This window comes from Miniopterus natalensis, chromosome 3 (genome assembly GCF_054644295.1).
Source record: "Miniopterus natalensis isolate mMinNat1 chromosome 3, mMinNat1.hap1, whole genome shotgun sequence".
Taxonomy (NCBI): Eukaryota; Metazoa; Chordata; class Mammalia; order Chiroptera; family Miniopteridae; genus Miniopterus; species Miniopterus natalensis.
In genome coordinates, this window is record NC_142083.1 from 100,829,182 (window position 1) to 100,848,004 (window position 18,823).

The window sequence follows — 18,823 nt, forward strand, 5'->3', positions numbered from 1 at the left end:
GCTAGCTGCTCTGCACCGGCAGTGAGGGAAGCGCTCTGGATCAGATCGGAGGGAGGCCTCGCACAGCTGTTCTCACTTCTCGGGGAAGGGACTGGTTGTGCTCAAAACACAGCTGCCACACACACTCCGGGAGCCGACCAAGGGGCAGCGCGGGACACTGCTCACTAAAATCGGGCACAGGGCTCACCCCCAAACACCCCATCAGGCTTGGCAGTAACGCAGCCTTGTGAGGTCAGACGGACAGCCTGCACAGTAACAGCCAACTTCTGCGTTTACCATTAGGACACAGGCCCTGGCGAGTCAGCACGTTTTGCTCTTTTCAATTCCAAATAATACAAAGTTCAACCCACTTCACAGAATAGGTTTTATTGAAACTGTGCTTATTATTTGCATACTATCTCAAAATTCCAACCCAGAAACACTAATTATCTTTGCATCCAATGATTATAGTAACTTCCACAGGAAACAGTAACTTCAGCTACTCAGTAATTTTGTCAGAATGAAATGTAACATCGGATGTCACTGTACTTGAAAAACATGTTTATTTGAAATAAATGAGCTTTGTTCACAGCTCTTCTCTGTTCCATTTCCCTAGAGGCTGCCACTACTGTCCTTTACATGTTGCTCCTGATTTTCATGACAGTTATTTCAGAGGGATGACATTTTCCTCTCACCACCCCCCGCCCCAACCCCCACATCCATCTCATACTAACACGGATGAGCGTATCTTCAACCCCCAAGGAGCAGAAACTGCTCCGTCTGATGTGGCTGTGCAGGAAAACATCTCCGGAGGTGAAGGGCACTTTGGTTTCCAGGACACACTTGCTCAAGAGACCAGCAGCCTTGGCCAATCCACACAACCCGTCCACTCTTGTTCACGAGGACTATCACTCCACTTAGGACGCCATCGGCACCGCCATCCGTCCATCAGCTCCTCGGCCACAGCAAACTCCTGAGCCTGCCGCTTCCTTCCCCCGCAGAGCAGGCCCTCAACGAGTGTTTGCAGAATGAATGGATGAATGAGTGAGGAAAGAATGATTACAAGAGCTGAGGGCAGCCTCCCAGCAGTGACAATTCTTTACACCACCACAAAGACTCCCACATCCACACGCTGCTCTAGCGGAGCCTCACTTACTCTCCGGCTGCTGTCAGGGAGAGAAGGTACAAAGGGTGGGAGATGGTCTTGACATGCATGGGCCTAACTGCTCCCACGGGCTTCCGCATCCTACAAGGCATCACAGAGGCAAGGCACGGGGCCCTCTTAAGGAATGATGGAGCCTCAGTGCCCGGATGTTTACGGGAAAAGAAATCAAGGAACAAACTTTTTAAAAGTGGAAAAGCATTACAGATGCAACTCTATGGTTGGTGATTCCTCTGCCTACCAGAAAATGAGTGCTCGTATCAGGCCCACCCAGGTGGCTGTCAACCAGGAACCCAGGCCTAACACCCTTAACAGGTGGCTTCCAGCCCCAACACACTATGTTCATTGCACCAAACATCACTGAGAAAATAAAAAAACAAACACCAAGTCCCTAACCTATCAAAGAACTGAACTGAACCAAGTAACAATTCCCCATATTTTACACCTCAAAGAGCACCTCCAAACTTCTGGGCAAAATATCCTTCTTGGAGGCTTCAAGTTTGTACCTGGTAGTTAGCAGTAAAAATTCCCATTGCGCAAGCACAGAAACGTAATAGCTCAAAGAAGCCTAGACAACGCCGTAATACTTCCTGATTTTTCCTACTTAAATCTGATACAAGGACTAAATTCCACAGACATACAATTTTATAGATACTGAAATTTTATTTCTAGATCTCATGGAAAATTAAAGGAGTTTGTAGTGGTTTTTTAAAGACACTAAGCCAAATGGAAAATCCATTCCTGAAGCACTCAGGAATAAAAATATTTACCACTGTGAGAATTAAACTATTTTCTATTAATGCTTAACTGATTATAGCCTCCCCAAAGGTGTTAATAAAACCTTTTACGTAGCCAAACTATCATTCTAGGATTTTGCAGAGCTGCAGATAGATTTCAAATGTGGTTTACCTGCGAAAGAAAGATGAGAGGTCCCAATCAAACACTGAATTCCTGACACCGACGATCCCGTATCTGTGACACAGAAAACCAGCAGTGGCCAAAGGGACCAGGCTGTTGCCGTGCCGCCGGAAGCCATGGTGACATCACAGGCAGCTGGGCACCGGAGTCATGCTGCCGCCGAGGACAGCAGTGCTGCTCTGGGGGCCACAGACACCTGGGCAGGACTGAGTGCAGTGGGCCAACCACCGTGTTCAGTAAATTTCATGGAGCACTACGGTAACTTTCACAAGGCAGAGTGAGTCTTAAATATCGCAAGGGTCGAAAATTGCAGCTACCCTCAATAAAAACAGCCTCCAGGCTTGTGAGTTACCTGCTAATGCTCAGATTAGCAGCAAAATAAAGTAACCTACTGGAAACGTTTCCCAAGAGCTATTCATGGAAAAACAACAACAAAAGGCAGTGCAGAATTCACAGCTGTGAGTGTTCAGTTACCTCACACACAGCGACGCTGGAGGGGTTTATAAATGGTTCTGTGCACCAGGAGTTCAGGGCAAACTTGAGTGCGTGGTTTTTTTTAAAGTTAGTATTTAAGAGCATATAAACATAGCATGCTGTATTTTGTGGCAAGGTGACAAATGCTATTCAAACAGAATCAGAATCATGACTCTCCTCACATTTAGAAAAAGGAGGAAAATAACTAAAATTGCCAAGATACCTCCAGGGAGCCTGGAAAACCATGTACCTTCCTCATCTGTGTGGTTCTCGTTTTCTAACCAAGTGCAATTTGCACAGTCAGCGTGCACATGCTCCAGTCCTGCTGAGTTCTGCATAAGACATGAAATCTTAAGCACGAAGAAGGAATGAATGAATTACTGAGCAGCAGTCGCACTGAGCCGGGAGGAGGGATAAGTGTGTATGTGATACTGTTACACATCGCTGCACCCATCACGTGTGTGTGTGTGTGTGTGTGTGTGAGATACTGTTACACATCGCTGCACCCATCACGTGTGTAAGATCCTCTGTTACACATCGCTTCACCCATCATGTGTGTAAGATCTTCTGTTACACATCGCTTCACCCATCACGTGTGTAAGATCCTCTGTTACACATCGTTTCACTCATCACCGACTCCCAACTCCCCACCTCAGCAACTTCTCTCCTCTATAACTTACAAGACTCTGTGGAAATGTGGGCATGGAGCTTTCAACGTCCTAACACAGAAAAAAGCAAACCAGAGGAGGAAAATGGTAGAGACTCGTGCATACGGTTGAGAATCCTTTTTTCCCCCAGGAATCTTTCAAAGGTGTTAACTGCTCTACATTTCAAAATCCCAATAGCCTTCACTAGCAAATTTAGAGGGGGGAAATTTTACTGCTAGTGACTGGCTTTCTGGATCTCCAATTTGCCATCTCATGGGACATATCCCAAGAGTCAAGACAGCTTATGGTACACACACCTTTGCGGAAATGAAAGTAGTGAAAGATCACTTCTCGAAACACGTCCACATGTGGCAGTAAGAGGAGTGAGTCACTGGCAGGCCACCCTCCTCTTAATCCTTCCACTGGTACACATCCTTCCGAGACTAGCTGAGTATATATACCTGAGAAACATTAGTGTTAAAATATTGCCCTTTACAAAGACTGGTAGATGGGGCCAAAGTGCAGAAAGCAACCGTTTTCTCTCGGTTTGTTTCATTGTTAGTGTCACAGTTTTTAGAACTCCTGGTGCCACGTGACAATTGCCAGTGAGGACAAGTCCTGCTCAGCTGAAACCCAAGTCTAATGAGTCATCCTTCTACAGAGCACAGTAACGAGAGCTTAACTGGTTCCCAGGTTCCAAACCCTGGTGTCCAACAAGCCATTAGAGTTCTCTAGAAAGAAATATGCTGAAGGGACTGTCGGGGTATCATCTGTAATTTTTCCAGTTAGCTCGGTATCGATGCTTTGCCTATGGCTGTTATTTGGTTCAATGGCAGAATAAGGCGACGCTTTTAACAATTTGCAATTGAATTCTGCACACGCACACACGCACACACGCACACACACACGCACACAAGCACGCACGTCAGGCACATGACCCAAAAAATACAAAACAAAAGCATCGAGGGCTTTGGTGGGAGGGAAGGGTTCTAAATAAATAAACAGCTTTCCAGGTAAACACTGGGAGTGCAGCAATCACTGAGGTTTCTGAGAAGGCCGTGCAGAGGCTGGCATGCTCGAAGGTAACTTTTGGGAGGATTTCTCAGCAGACTGCCTGCCACCAGGAGACAAGGGCGCTCCAGAGTCTAGCTGGGAAGACTTGGATTTGCGACTGGATAGCAGGGAATGTCTAGCAGAAGCAGGGTCCTTGGAGACAAGCTGTTCTTTTCCAGCTGAATTGGCATTTGGCTGCTGGGACCCTTGAGGCTGGTGCCCTTTCTCTGCCTTATCATCACCGGCACTCTTACAGACTGACCTGACAGAGCTCCCACCTGCCTTCTTAGAGAGCAAGGTGGTCTTGCCAAGGTCAGTGGACCGCCGGGTTTCCTTCTGTCGCAAGGCAGACTTGAAGAAAGACAGCCCCTTTTCGTCTGACTTGCTATCCCTCTTAAGACTGGTCTTCACGCCCATGTTGGGGGAGCGCAGGCTGGCCATGGAGGAACTCCTGACATGCTTTCCATCCCCCCGGCCCTCCCCCGCCCTGGACTGGCTCACCCGAGGGGAGTTGGGTTTGGAGCTGGAAGTGACACTGGCTCGGTCAGAAACCAGGCTCTGTCTGGAGCCCTCTCTACTTAAGCTCCTATCTGAAGTCCTGCCCTTCCCAGGTGGGCAGGGGCCTCTCACAGCAGGGCCCGAGGCTTTTTTGGCAGGTATGGAGGAAGCAGTGTGGGTAAGGGAAGAAGCTGACTTCAGCTTCTGGGACGAAGGAGAGGCCACTGAGTCCTGGGTTCTGAGGGAGGATTCCTTTCTGGGAAGGGCAGGGGCCCTGGAGGGATCTGCTCTGCTCCGTGAGCGGGAGGGCTTTGCAGAAACTTTGGCAGGAACAGGAGACGAAGGGGATGTGCTGGACTGAGATGACCCTTGGCTTGCCAAGACAGACCTCCCCTTCCGCAAGCTTCTATCTGGCTCAGATGCGCCCTTGGAGCTGGGGGAGCTCTTGGCTGTGCTCTCTGGTTTCTTTGTGAGAGAGCCTGAGTGGCTTGGGGGTTTCACCTCTTTGACGGGAGAGCTGTCAACAGAATCGCTCTGATCCACATAAGCTATCTGGTTATTGTTGTCAAATGGATCAGAGACGGGGGGCAAGCAAGCCCCTTGTGCTGAGAGTCTGCTCTGTGTGTCCACCACACTGGAGTTCAATCTGTGGGCATCTGACTCGTCTCTGAACACACCTTCCATGACAGCCAGAGGGGCCCGGCCCATGGCCCTGGGCTCCCGTCGACTGGGAGCATCGCCTGGTTCCTGGTAACTGCTAGAAAGGTTCCTCAAGCTACCAAAGCAAGAGATGGAGACCTTGTCATCCACTGCCTCGCCGATTTTCTCCAAGGTGGAGGCGGAGGTGTGAATAGGAGAGTCCCCTGAGAACCGGGAAGGAGAGTTGGAGCGCATCTGCAGCTTAGCAGACAGGGACCAAGAAGGTCTGATGCAATTTTCATTGACAGCCAAGGGGCTGGTGACAGAAGACCTGGATGACAAGCTCTGACGCTGGACACTTCTCACGAACGGTCGAGTCGAGAAACCTCCTGAATGCAGCAAAGAGAATACCATTAAGCTAAATAGAAAAGAGCCCCAGTAGCACCGAACAATGAAAGGAAGGAAAGCATCCTGGAATGACAGAAGCATGACCCTCAGAGCCAGCATGCCTGGGGTCAAGGAGTAGCCATGGGACTTCACCTTTTCTGAGCCCAGTTCCCTCCCTTATCTGTAAAATAGGGACATTCTAACTTGGGGATCGACAAACTATCTCTTTCCCTTCCTGCTCTACACCAAGGGTCAGCATAGTAAATATTTAAGGCTTTGTGGGCCCCTGTCCTGTGCAAGCAGCAATGGTGACACACAAACAAATGGGCATGGCTGTGTCCCAATAAAACCTTATTTAAATAAAGGCAGGGACCACATTTGGCCTTTGGGCTGTAGCTTGCTGACCCTGCTGTAACTCACAGGGGTACGTGAGGAGTAAATAAAATCTTTTAAAGTCCTGTGCCCAGCAAGGCACGTGGCACTGCACAGATGCTCAATAAACGGGAGCTACTGACCCAGCTTCAACTTACTAAGGACATCTGGGGCTCTCAGAAGGAAGTATCTGCCCAAGGTGATACAGAAAATTAGAGGCAGAGCGAGTATCAGAGTCATGGTCTCCAGCCCCACACTCAGTGCGGCATGCAGGTGCCTGTACTTGTTTCCTGTGAAAGCAGATCCATGCAAAGGCAGAGAGACAATATACTCCTATCCTGAAGGACTTAAAACTTACTAAAAAATATGAGTAACTAGAACAATATAACTCCTACGATGAGTGACTTAAAAATTCCAAAGAAAATATTCTAAGTTAAATTCCATACACACTTGCTACTGTAGCTGAGGATCTTTCAGTCTGTCTAGAGGAGACTGTAGGAGACAGGCCCCGTCCTGTGGGCACCACCAGCACACTAGGAGATAATGACACTTAAGAGGGTACAATTCTGCCCAGCTGGTGTGGCTCAGTGGTTGAGCATCGACCTAGGATCCAGGAGGCCACGGTTCGATTCCTGGTCAGGGCATATATACAGGCTCGATCCCCAGCAGGGGACATGCAGGAAGCAGCCAATCAGTGATTCCCTCTCATCATTGATGTTTCTCTCTCTCTCCCTCTCTCCCATCCTCTCCCTGAAATCAATAAAGATATATTAAAAAAAAAAAAAAAAGAAGAAGAAGAAGAAAAAGAGGGTACAATTCTCTAACCACATTGGTTAAAATTAGGTCGGGCAGACCAATCTAGGCTTACTGCTGAAATGAGAGTGAATTCTATGCTTAAAGGCTGCACTGGAAATAACCTCTACCTAAACAAACCAAGACTCACTGGTCGGTTTTTCATATAGTGCCAGGAGCTAGAAAGCAGCTTAGCAATCAGAGCCCAATACTCTTATTTTACCAAGAGAAGCCACAAGCCAGAGCTGGCAAAGCCGATGCTGTGTGGCACAGCTCCGTCTGGCATGCTTCTCCCCACCCCCGGCCCTCCCCTCTATTTCACATTCTCAGAATCACCCATCTCCACCAGGAGAGGACCACAGCTATCGAAATACTGGCCGCAGAATGAGGCTTGTGGAAGGTGAGTCACCGACCTCATTACAGAAGCTGAGCTCACTCTCTCCTCTTCTAGCTCTCGGAGTACTGGCTGCCTGATGGCTCCCACCCCACCTGGGTCCCTGCTGGAACTAAGGGCCATGCTGCCGCAACTCAAGCAGTAAGTGAAGGTAAAATAAAACAAAGTTCAACTATTATAAGATTTCCAAAGTTTTTATATTGTACTTATTTTCAGAATTCCCAAAAACTACCTCTATGCAGAGGCAACAGTCTTTGTTCCAGGCGCTTCTGCACCGGAAAAAAGCATGCCACAGACTTCTCTCAAGGCAACAGTGCGGCAGGAAGGTGACAGCTGAGCAGGCCGGGAGGTCCCTGCCAGGCCCTGCATGGCGACTCTGCACCAGGCAGCCCTGGGCAGATCACAACGGCACTGAGTTCTCTCACAGCGGCTTAGATTTTTAAAAACACTTTGAAAAAAATGTATTCATTATTGTACAGAGTTCAGGCTGCAGCCTCCACTCCAGACCTTCAAAGTCAAAAATGATGAGAGAGGAAAGGAGCTCTAGGTCAAAGAGGAAAAGCAAACGCCCTGTTCACTGCAGGTGTGACTGGTGATGGGCACATGAGGCAGCGCCACCAAAGCCTTCCCAGGGTTTGGTTCCTAAACATGAGGGGCCTGTGCTGTGAGTTGCCTCTTGAAAGTTTGTCACCAAAACACACACTCACCATCATCCTCACTCCTTTCCCCGGTCATCTCCACGGACTCAGACAGCGAGGCCAGGGAGGTGCGTCGGGAGGAAGCTGCCGAGGTTGCGCTGGCTGGCTTGCTCCCTGGGAGCCGGCTCACCCAGTGCTCACACAGGGAGGAACTCGTGGAGCCTGCAGAGAGGGAGGGGCACAAAGGTCAGCCCGGGACCCTGGGCCGGCCTGCACAGCACACACCCTCATGAAGGTGCTGCTGCCTTCAACAGGAGGCAGCCTGCAGCTCGGCCTGCATGTCTTCACTGCAGAGCAACACAAACTCCCAGACCCCACAGTGTGCCTGCCCCAACGGCCCTCCTAAGACCCTCCAAAGGCAAAAGGAAGGAGAGCAGACTCCCGCACATGCCGGTAGTAACAATGCAAGGACAGGGATGGATACTGTAGAATTCGAAATCCAAGTGCTAAGGGCAGGCAACAGAGCCAAGTATAGACAATTGCTCAGACTCGTTCTTTCCACAAATACTTACTCACACTCCACACCGGGCAGTGTTCTAAGTGCCTGCCTAATACTTCTAACAGAAAGAAAAGAGCAGCAGCGCCATTATATTCTCAGCCTGATTGTTGAACTTTAAAACCATTTTCACAATATTTATATACAAACACAAAGCTTTATGTCAACCTGTCCCGTCTGTCCAGGGATGCCCTTAGATGCACATTAGAGCAACAGCAACTGCTCCTGAAACTGAGAACAGGCAGCAGCATCCTGGTCTCAAGCAGCCCTCAAGGGTGTGCTTTCTAAGCATATCCCAGACTGGGAAGCACTGAGGACAAGCCCTGGAGCACTGGGCTCCCACTTTTGTTAACGAAGTGAGCAGCAGACAGATGGGTACCGGGGGGGGGGGGGGGGGGGGGGGCGTCCTGACTCCAGCAGGGCCACTGCTCGAGAGGCCTCCTTTTAGCAGCTTCTAACTTAGCTCTTGAAAGCCTCAGGGGGAGCAGGGGTCGATACGCCCTAACTTGACCACATTCCCACATTCCAGTCCTGTCTTACTCTTTTAAATTCACACCACGCACTAAGACGCACGTGCCCCTTGTTCAGATTCCGTGTGGCTGCGCCCACATCGAGTGTGGGCATTGATTCCTACATTTATTAAAACAACAGACTAGACCCCATCAAGCTAAACCTAAGCCACCTAATATTATTATCATAGCCTTCAATTCTTCCCCTAATAGAACAAGCCAATCTTACTGGGGGAGGGGGCTATTCCTCACTGTGCTTTACCCTTTATGAAAGGCTTTAAGGCACATTTGCCTCACCTGATGCATAGTGACGCCAGGAGGCAGGCGGTGTTACTACACCAGGATTACAGATGATAAACATGTGCCTTGGAGGGAACGTGCCCCAAAGTAACCCAACCAAAATGTGGCGAAGCCAAGTCTAGGTTCTATTTCCAAACCCTCATTCCCTCTACTTTCAGAGTACGTGCCGTGCTGGTTTTTAGTTCGCTTATCCCACGAGTGACCCGGGCACTGGTCCACCTCCCTGTGAACTGCAATCATTTTGGTTTCAAGGTTAAATGCAAATGTGAGGATTAATGTGATTGAACTGACAGAGGCATGAGACCTTCTGGAGAATCCTCTGAACCATTAACGACAATCTTCTGTTCTGGAAAAACTGCCCAAGAGCAGGGCCGGCTTACCTGCCACAGAGCTGTTGGCCGACCCGGAGGGTATCGCTGCCCGCCTCTGGTAGAACAGGATGTAGGCCGCGCGTGTGCAGACCTCGCCCTCCGGCAGCTGCTGCACGTCGCTGTCGTCAAAGCGGTACCAGAGGCCGTCCACGGAGTTCTTACAGAACGCTGCCGGAGAGAGTCACGTCAGCACCCCGCAGGCTGCACCCTACCCACACAGACCGCTTCTTTGGCTCATATAATTAACTCAAGACCTTTTAAGGCTGCCTGAGTAACAGAGAAAGGTGGAAAACCCAAATTCCGTATCACACTCAGGCAAAATGTCTCATGGAATTTCAGATACAGTTCTTTTCAATCTTAGGAAGCACAATATGCTTATTTCTTTAAACCAACTGGGGACAATTCTACCCCATGGGACATTTGGAAAATCTGAAGACATCTTGATTGTCCACAACCCGGGGGTAAAGGTGTTACTGGCATCTAGTGGGTAGAGGCCAAGGACGCTGCTAAACATCCTACAGTGTATAGGACGGACTCTCACAGCACAGAATTATGTGGCCAAACTGTCAACTTTGCCCGGGCTGAGAAACCCTGATATAAGCATGTGGGTTACATTGTGCTTGGTGTTTATTAGAGACAGAAAATAATAGAACTAGAAGTAATGGTATTAATAATAGCATCAGCTAACACTTGTTTAGCACTTACTATGTGCCAAACATGCACTTAATCCTATGAGATCTGCTCGATGACGATTTCCATTTTACAGAGGCTCAGAAAGATGAACAGGCTTGCTCAAATTCCTGCTGCTGGTGAAGCTCATTTCAGAATTATCTAGCCCCCTACCTGACCCTGCTTCCCTCAGGGGTAGCACAAGCAATGCCCCACAAAGTCCCTTTGCAAACAGAGAACATTTGAGCTTATGAATATACGTGGCCTTCTCTCCAGTTCTAATTCTAAGCCTGAGGTAGAAACACAGAGGTTTTGAGCACCAGCAAGAATGGACACCTTAGTGTTAACATCATCCTGAAAGGATATATCAAGGGGCATGATAAGCTTGATCCATAAAAGTACATTCTTACCACACTTTCTAAAAATACCTATTTGTTGGGGTGGGATAAAGGAGGGCTAGAGTATTCAGCTGGCCACTGGGACAGACTCAGCATGGCCCCCAGGGCAAGGCATACAGGTCCTGGCAGGAGGCACCAGGAGTGACTTCCTCCATAGGCCACAACCACTTTTCAAGCATGGAACCCTAAGAGCTGAAGGGCGCCCAGGCAAGGAAGGGCTACAGCAGACAGGTCCGGAGAAAGAAGAGCAGAGTGAGAATCTGTGCTCGCAGGGAGACAAGTCATGCACAGCCTGGACTCTGGAGCCAGAGGGGAGAGAAACAGAGCTATAAGCAGTGAATAGGACCAGGGAAATGGCAGTGGTCTGGTGTGTGGCTGCTCTTCTGGAGTGGGAGTGGGATCTGACAGGGAACAGCCCAAGAGAAGGTGACAGAGACCCTGCACTAGCTTCAATCTGCTTCTTCAGACAGTCTGTCCCCAGCCACAGCGTGAAAACTAAGGAGCACAGTAACTCACTGATGGGTAAACGGTGCACTTACAAAATAACTGTATTTGCTTTTTTTCCTAGCACTATTGGTGAAGGGTTTTCTAGACCAGTGCTACTCAAGGTATGGTTTGCAGACTGGTGCCAATCCACAAGATAAACACCAAAACTGAGAAAAGCAATTGAAAACTTTTACAGCAACCTGATATTGCCATGGATATTTTAATTGTATTTTTGCACAAGTATTGGTTCATGAAAGACTGAAAATTTTTAAAAAGAAAAAACTAGGTTCTTCATCACAGATACGTTGAGAAGCACTGTTTCAGAATCCTTACACCAGTTAGCCACACATGCACCACATAGTTATAACTAGATCCAGGCCAAATAAAGACATCGCAGGAACCATTCCAAATGAAACTCACACACAAGGTGGCCTTAATCCAACAATGCTCAGGTACTTAAAGTGTTCTCTAACCTAAGACTTTAATCATTTTACACATCAGACAAGCAGTGGTATGGCCTCAGCATGGGAAAGGTGAAAGGATGTAGAAAATACCAAAGCTCCTCTAGCCTGGCTGGGGTGGCTCAGTGGTTGAGCATCAACCTATGAACCAGGAGGTCACAGTTCAATTCCCGGTCAGGGCACATGCCAGGGTTGTGGGCTCGATCCCCGGTGGGGGGGCATAGAGGAGGCAGCTGATCAATGACTCTCATCATTGATGTTTCTGTCTTTCTCTCCTCTCCCTTCTTCTCTGAAGTCAATAAAAATATGTAGTTTTTAAAAAAGAATGGTTAAAGTGATAAATGTTGTTATGTGTACTTTATCACAATTTTTAAAATTGTTACCAGTGGTTATTGAGTGATAAGCCCATGGATGATGGTACTGTTCTTTCCTCCCTCTCTAGTCTCTAAATATCATGATGAACATAGTTGCTTTAAAGATGAAAAAATAAATGTCGCCTTGATACAAAAAGAAAACCTTTTCAAGTCTCTTTAAAGACACTATAAAAGTGCCTCACAGTCACTCCAAACCAGGGAGGAGCTGGAAGCTCAAGGAAGTGGAGCGGAACACTGCAGACAAGGTGAGCTCAGTGCGTGCTTGGGAAGCGGACCATGCTGTCCAGCTGCACACACCACTCCCCAGGCAGCAGACACCACCGATGGGCACGCTCAGGACATGGAGGAGAATTTTCGCTTGTTTGCTCTTGGACGAAGATCCAGAGGAGGAAAACTGCCCTTACGGTTGGCACACTGGCCACTGGAAGGGAGGGTGAGGATCTAAGGCAAAGCGACCCTGTCACGAGCAAGCACGCCTGAAGGAATCGTCCACACAGACACCCGGCCTCTCACGCTGCAGACCTGTGTAGTGCCCCCCTTGCATGGTGCCATGATGATTGCACACAGCATACAGGTCATAGATGTAGTCCTCAGGGTCCCTCCCGAGTCCATAAGGTCGTCGCCATGGAGACCAATGGGATGGCAAACTCCAGCTGCTCTGGCTTCTCTTAACCACATGAGGCGTCATGTCCAGGCCAGTCAAGGGGAACTTGACCATGTTCTGAAGTTTCATACGCCTGTCTCCTTCCTGTCACAAGAAGAAATACAAGTCCTGATGATATTTTCATGCAAACAGGTGGTGAATGGGTTCAGCGTGGAATGTGGGCTCTAGCAGCTGAAGTGGTTTGAGTTAGCTGTCTGATGCTCCCCAAGACACACACAAAATAGGGAAAACAGACTAACAGTTTGAACTGTTTGGAAGAACAGGCTTTAAGATCACTAAGAGTGGAACCAGCAATAACCTACAAATGAGGGGTAATGAGCCTCCCTGAGTCTCCATTTCTTATCTGACAAAGGATTTGTCAGACTCACAAACTGACAATTTTGGGTGATATGTCCTGATCTCTGTCACATGCAGCAATAATCTATGAGAGAGGCAGAGCACGGTGCCTGGCACAGCCAGCCACTCAATGAGCAGCACCCCTTCTTACCCAGCCCTCTGGCAGTGGCATGAAAAGTTAACACTGATTTAGTTTAATACATTTGTTTAGTTGACAACCCTGGGTAGTCTGTCTTTCCCACATGTCCACAGGGAAATCCTGTGAAATCTAACCATCAGCTGAATATTTACTGAATGTTTCCTGTGTCTGTGAGAGCTTTAAAAAATTAATCGGGCATGGATAATGGCTACCCCAAGGAGATATGGATCTATTAAGGGAAGAAATTTTTTCCTAAGACAAAGGCAGGATGGGTCCTGGGTGGTCAGGAAGGTCAGGCTAAAGAATCTGGACTTTGTTCTTAATCAAGGGATAAGTACTGAGGCTTTGAGAAGGTGATGTCATCAGAGTTGTGAGTGAAGAGCTGTGTAAGTAGTGCGTAAAACATGGTAGAAAAAGTCATCCAGGTGAAGAAATCAGTTAAAAGACACTGCAGCCCAGCCGGTGTGGTGGAGCACCGTCCTGTGCACCAGGAGGTCGATTCCCGGTCAGGGCACATGTCCAGGTTGTGGCCTCGATCTCCAGTAGGAGGTGTGCAGGAGGCAGCAGATTGATGTTTCTGTCCCATTGATGTTTCTCTCTCTCTCCCTCTCCCATCTTCTCTCTGAAATCAGTAAGAACATATTAAAAAACTAAATAAATAGACACTGCAATTGCAACCAGCTGGAAAGTACCAAAAGTCTGAACTAGCAGGGTGACAGCAAGAACGGGGAGCCCTGGCCGGTGTGGCTCAGTTGGTTGGGCATCATCCTGTGCACCAAAAGGCTGCTGGCTAGACTCCCGGTCAGGACACAAGAATGGGGAGAAGGGGACACATGCAGGAGGCAACGGAGAGGCGTAACCACGCGGAAGAGGAGACTGGACCCTACATGAGAGGGACAGGAAAGACGAGTCAAAGGTGGCCCCAGAGTTTTTAGTGTGATGATGTGCCTTCAAAAGAAACAGAAAGCGAAATAAAGTGGTCTGTGTGTGTGCAAGGATACATGTGGGGATCCCAACACTCAACCAGCTACCTACCTGCAGATCCCAATGGGAGTGTGCAGCTGGGACACACAGCTGTCCCCCAAACCTGTGTGTGAAAGCCCCAGCCCTGGAGCCATGTGCGTGTCCACATCATCAGCAAGCCCTAAGCATCTCTTAAACCCCCTCAGGTCTCCCCATCTTCTCTACTTCACACACCTGCAGTCCCAGCCATCAGTATCCCTCCCCGACCCTGATAACTGCAATGGCCCCTTCAGATCTCCTGTCTTCATTCTTGTCACTTCTTACTCTCCACACTGCAGTGAGAATGCTCTCTTCAAACACAAATTTAGTGATGTTGCTTCTTAGCTTAAATCTATCATCAGACTCCCACTCTGCTCGCAAGGGTCTGTGTGGATGACCCGTCCCTCCCCATGTTGTCCACCTCGGCTCACACCTTTCTCTCCAACCCTCTGGCGCTCCAGCCAAATTGTCTGCTGCCAGGCTCCTGCATGGGCCACACTCCCTCAGCGCAGGGCTTTGCACGCCCTGCTCCCACTAAATGCCTATCCCAATCTCAGATACAAAGCTCCTGAAGCCAGGCTTCAGAGACCCCTCTACCGGTTACCTCCCACTAGCCCTCATACAATGGGGCTGTCTGGGACCATCCCAACCTCAGGAACGGACAGGCTTTTTGGGAAAAACTGACTCACAGAGCAATATACTCAAAGCAGATTTTCTTTGTACACATTTCTGACTCAATCCCCAACTGTACAACCATTTCTTGGGAGCAGGACAACTCCCATTATTACTTTCGAAAGAAACATAATTCTACCCGCCCTCAGAAAGAAGCTTTACTTTTTTTTTAAATCCAAAGTACACTCATCAAAATTTAAGCACAATATCTACAAATCTAAAGCAAACGCTCAAGAACAAAGTAAAATCTCCACAGTATGAAGTAAAATGTGTAGGATTTAAAGAGTCGCAGGACCCTCTAACTCTGCTTAGAAAGAAGGGTGGCCCCCAAGGGGCAGATGGGTGTTGTAACACATGGATGGGAGTGTGGGATAACGCAGGGGCCCCAGCGAACCCCCCAGCCCACAGGTGGTCACGGCCTCTGTCCTCACCTGTCGAAACCTCTTCAGGTGTACGATGAGCACATCAGGCAGGGTCCAGAGGCTCAGCGTGATGCTCCCCTGCTGCAGCTGCTTGCAGTGCGGGCAGCGCCAGGCATCGTCGGGGGCCAGCTAGACACGAGGAGCACAGCTGTGTTAAGTGCACCTCAGGAAGGCTTCCTGCCACCCGGTGCTGGACTCACTCCTTGGCCAGCGCCCGGGCAACTCAGAATCCCTCTGGAAACAACACTTGATGGGACGCAATGGAAACATACCATCGAAAGTGGCACCCAAATATTTGCTGGGTAGATTATCTCTCAAAAAGGAACGATGACTATCTAGAGGATATGACCCCGGAGGACCTGGAACTCCACATACTCCCAAACTCATCACCTTCCCATCAGCATAGTCCCTTCTCCTCCTGTCCAGTCCTAGCAAACACATGACACCCACCAAAGGCAGACCATCGGGGTTATCCCAAACCCTCAAGCCCTTCTCTCTTCCTCCCCCTCCGTGTCCACCGAAGTTGTTCTCTCCCTGCCATATCTTGTCCTGTCCCTTCCTACACCCTGACCACCACCTGAATTCAAAGTCCTCACTCATTCTCTTACGTGGACATCTCAAGCTCCTAACTGATCTCTCCCCCAGCAATAAATTGCTCCAAACAACCCTTCCCTTCTGCTATCAACACGATCTTTGTAAATGTCATCTACATCTACGTGTCATCTCTGCAGGCCAGTGATTCAGGGTGGGGACCTGCCAGGTTACAGGTGCCAACAGGTGAGAGATTTTTAGACTTGCTCTGGAAATCAGAAGCTGCAACAGATCTGGGTCCACATCACAGTGAGATAAGGGAGGCCATGGGAGTAGAAGGCCATGCCCCTGAGATGGAAGAAAAAGAAGCCAAGGACAGATTCTGGGAATGCCTATTTTTAAGGGAAAGACAAAAGTTCAGAAACCAGCAGAGCCTGAGGATGCAGAGTCAGAAAACCAGGGAAATTGGAAGCACTCCCTTTCACGCAAACCAAAAAAAGAGCAGTGAGGCTGGAGGGCTGTCAAGTGTAAACTGAGAACGTCAAGTGCAGAGTGAGGAGTGTGGTCAGATGGATGATGAGGGCTTGGGAGGGGAGAGAAAAGCACTTGGACCACTAATGTGAAGTTAGGCATGAAGGAGGCGGAGGAAGATTGGCATGGCCATTGGGAAGGGAGCAGAACTGAGGGAGATCTTTTTTGACAGGGAGGCCCAATCATGTCTGCAGGAAAAGCTTGGATGGGTGAAAGTGAATCAGAACGTTAAACTGGAAGGGACCTAAACTGTCATCTGGTCACTGCATATCTGTGTGACAGTGACAGTCTGCATGCATGGCCATCCAGCCCAGTGCTCGTGGTAAAGGAGCACACTGCTGTTTATCTGTGTTTTAATTTACGATACATTACAAACAATACTTCTGTACAATCCACTAAAAATGTAGCAATAATGTCTAATAACTATTACAGTCTCTAAAGCACCTGTCTGATTCCTGTAAACTGTTACCAGGAGCTCCCCGACCAGACAATCCCTTACAAAGCTCTTCCCTGTGTTAAGACGGAATCCTTTTCCAATAATTTCCAATCTTTAAGTTCTCTTTTCAGATAAAATTGAGTCCACCTTATGTTCCACAGGATGGTCTGTGAAGGGGCCGAGTCCTTCAGGCTCCTTCTTCAAAACACACTCAGCCATGTCATGATTTCCAGATGCGCAATTCCTATCTGCTCTCTTGGGTTGTGCCCAGTTTGCCGGGGTCTTAACAGGGAACATTTAAGGTAATGAAAAGAGCAGTGCCATCACCATCTGAGTTCCGGACAATTTCTAAAGCAATCTTAAGGAGGCCTACAGTGGCTGACGCCCCCACGACACTGCTGATCAATACTGAGCTTGCAGAAAACCAATCCCCAAAGTTATCATCACACAGACTCCTGCTGGCCAAGTTACAGCTCCTCCTCTCCTCCATTTACATTGTTATTTTTGGACCTAATGACTGAGCCCCCCAAGTAACCCTCTTTTATTCACTCATTCCAGTGTATACTTACTGAGTGCCAGGCTCCACAGTAGATACTCAAGATTATTCAAAGACCAGCAGGGAGTCTCTTCCCTCTCTCTTCTATCCCTGTGCTCCAGTTACACTGGCTCTGTTTCTACTTCTCAACCATGCCAGTTCCTTCCTACCCATGGCCTCCACTTCCTTCACTTCCTTGTTTGAGGACAGAAACGCTGTCTGTCTTGGTCCTGGCCAAATCCCCAGGACCCAGTGCAGTACCTAGCACACAGTATGTACTCAATAAACATTTACTGGATTAATGAATCCCTATCAAAATGGATCCTGCTAGCTTGAACTCATCCTTGTAAATCAGTGAGCTGTCCTGTAGAATACCAGTGTTGCCATCTAGTAGGTCTGCTCACCTCTAAGGTTTGTGCCATTTTCACACATCTCCCAAATCAATTAAAGCAAAAAAAGGCTAAATAGGATAAGGTGCTACACAGAGCAAGCAATCAACAGGATGCAGAACCAACTAACTATTTTATGTAAACTGAAAAAAATGTCTTATGAAACCTATTATTAAAGGAACTAGCTATGAACAACTTGGGGGAGAAAAGAGTGAGAAAATGGAAAACAGTTCAAGTATTTAAAGGTTAGACAAATATTTGTCCTCAACTGTTCTTAATGAACTCGAGAGAACACGTGTGGGTCACAGTGACCTGGGGACATATTTCAGGCTGACCTATCACCATCAGATATATCCAAAGAGGAAATGGTGAGTCTCCGATGTAGGCAAACGCCTCACAACTAAAGGTGTACAAACTGGCTGAATAAGCACCTATCTGAAATTTGGTAGAACCCAACCATCAGAGAGAAAGGAGCTTTAAGTCATCTCCCACCTGAAATTGCCCTATGTACTTAGAGTGAACAGTAACAATCAGTAGTCAAAACTCTGATCTGACCCTGGCTGGGTCACTCAGTTGGTTAAGAGCATCGTCCTGACATACCAAGGTTGTGGGTTTGATCCCCGGTCAGGAAACATACAAGAATCAACCAATGAATGCACAAATAAGTGGAACAACAAATCCATGTTTCTCTTTCTCTCTCTCTCTCTAAAATCAATTAAAAAAAATAAAACAAAATAAAAATTCTGATCCTAAACATCAACTCAAGATGAAATGCAAGTGTTCTAGTCAAGGTTTCTCAAGGTGCACAAACCTGGAGAGGTTTAAAAATCACACAGGCCTGAGACCCATCCACAGAGACTTGTTTGTCTGTCTATCTGTCTACCCTTTCATGCAAATATTTACTGAGTCCCTACTATCTGCAAAGCACAGTGCTAAGTGGTCCAAAGAACACTGCCCAAAAGAACTTTGTCTATGTCTACACTGTCCAATAGAGAGCCACATGCCTACTCAGCACCTGAAATGTGGCTAATGCAACTAAGAAACTGAACTTTTAATTTTATTTAATTATAATTAATTTTAATTTAAATA

General features: G+C 48.0%; 1 protein-coding gene across 1 annotated transcript in view; it reads right to left on the bottom strand.

The window, feature by feature from the left end:
- Positions 1-350: 350 nt before the first annotated feature.
- USP31 (ubiquitin specific peptidase 31) overlaps positions 351-18,823 on the bottom strand; it is a 60,465-nt gene continuing 41,992 nt past the window's right edge. Inside the window, exons 12-16 of the mRNA XM_016222698.2 lie at positions 15,322-15,441; positions 12,600-12,825; positions 9,699-9,857; positions 8,023-8,175; positions 351-5,759 (exon numbers count right to left, since the gene is read on the bottom strand). Of these exons, the coding sequence (XP_016078184.2) occupies positions 4,216-5,759; positions 8,023-8,175; positions 9,699-9,857; positions 12,600-12,825; positions 15,322-15,441 (2,202 nt within the window). The 3' untranslated portion in view covers positions 351-4,215. The remainder of the gene's footprint in view (positions 5,760-8,022; positions 8,176-9,698; positions 9,858-12,599; positions 12,826-15,321; positions 15,442-18,823) is intronic.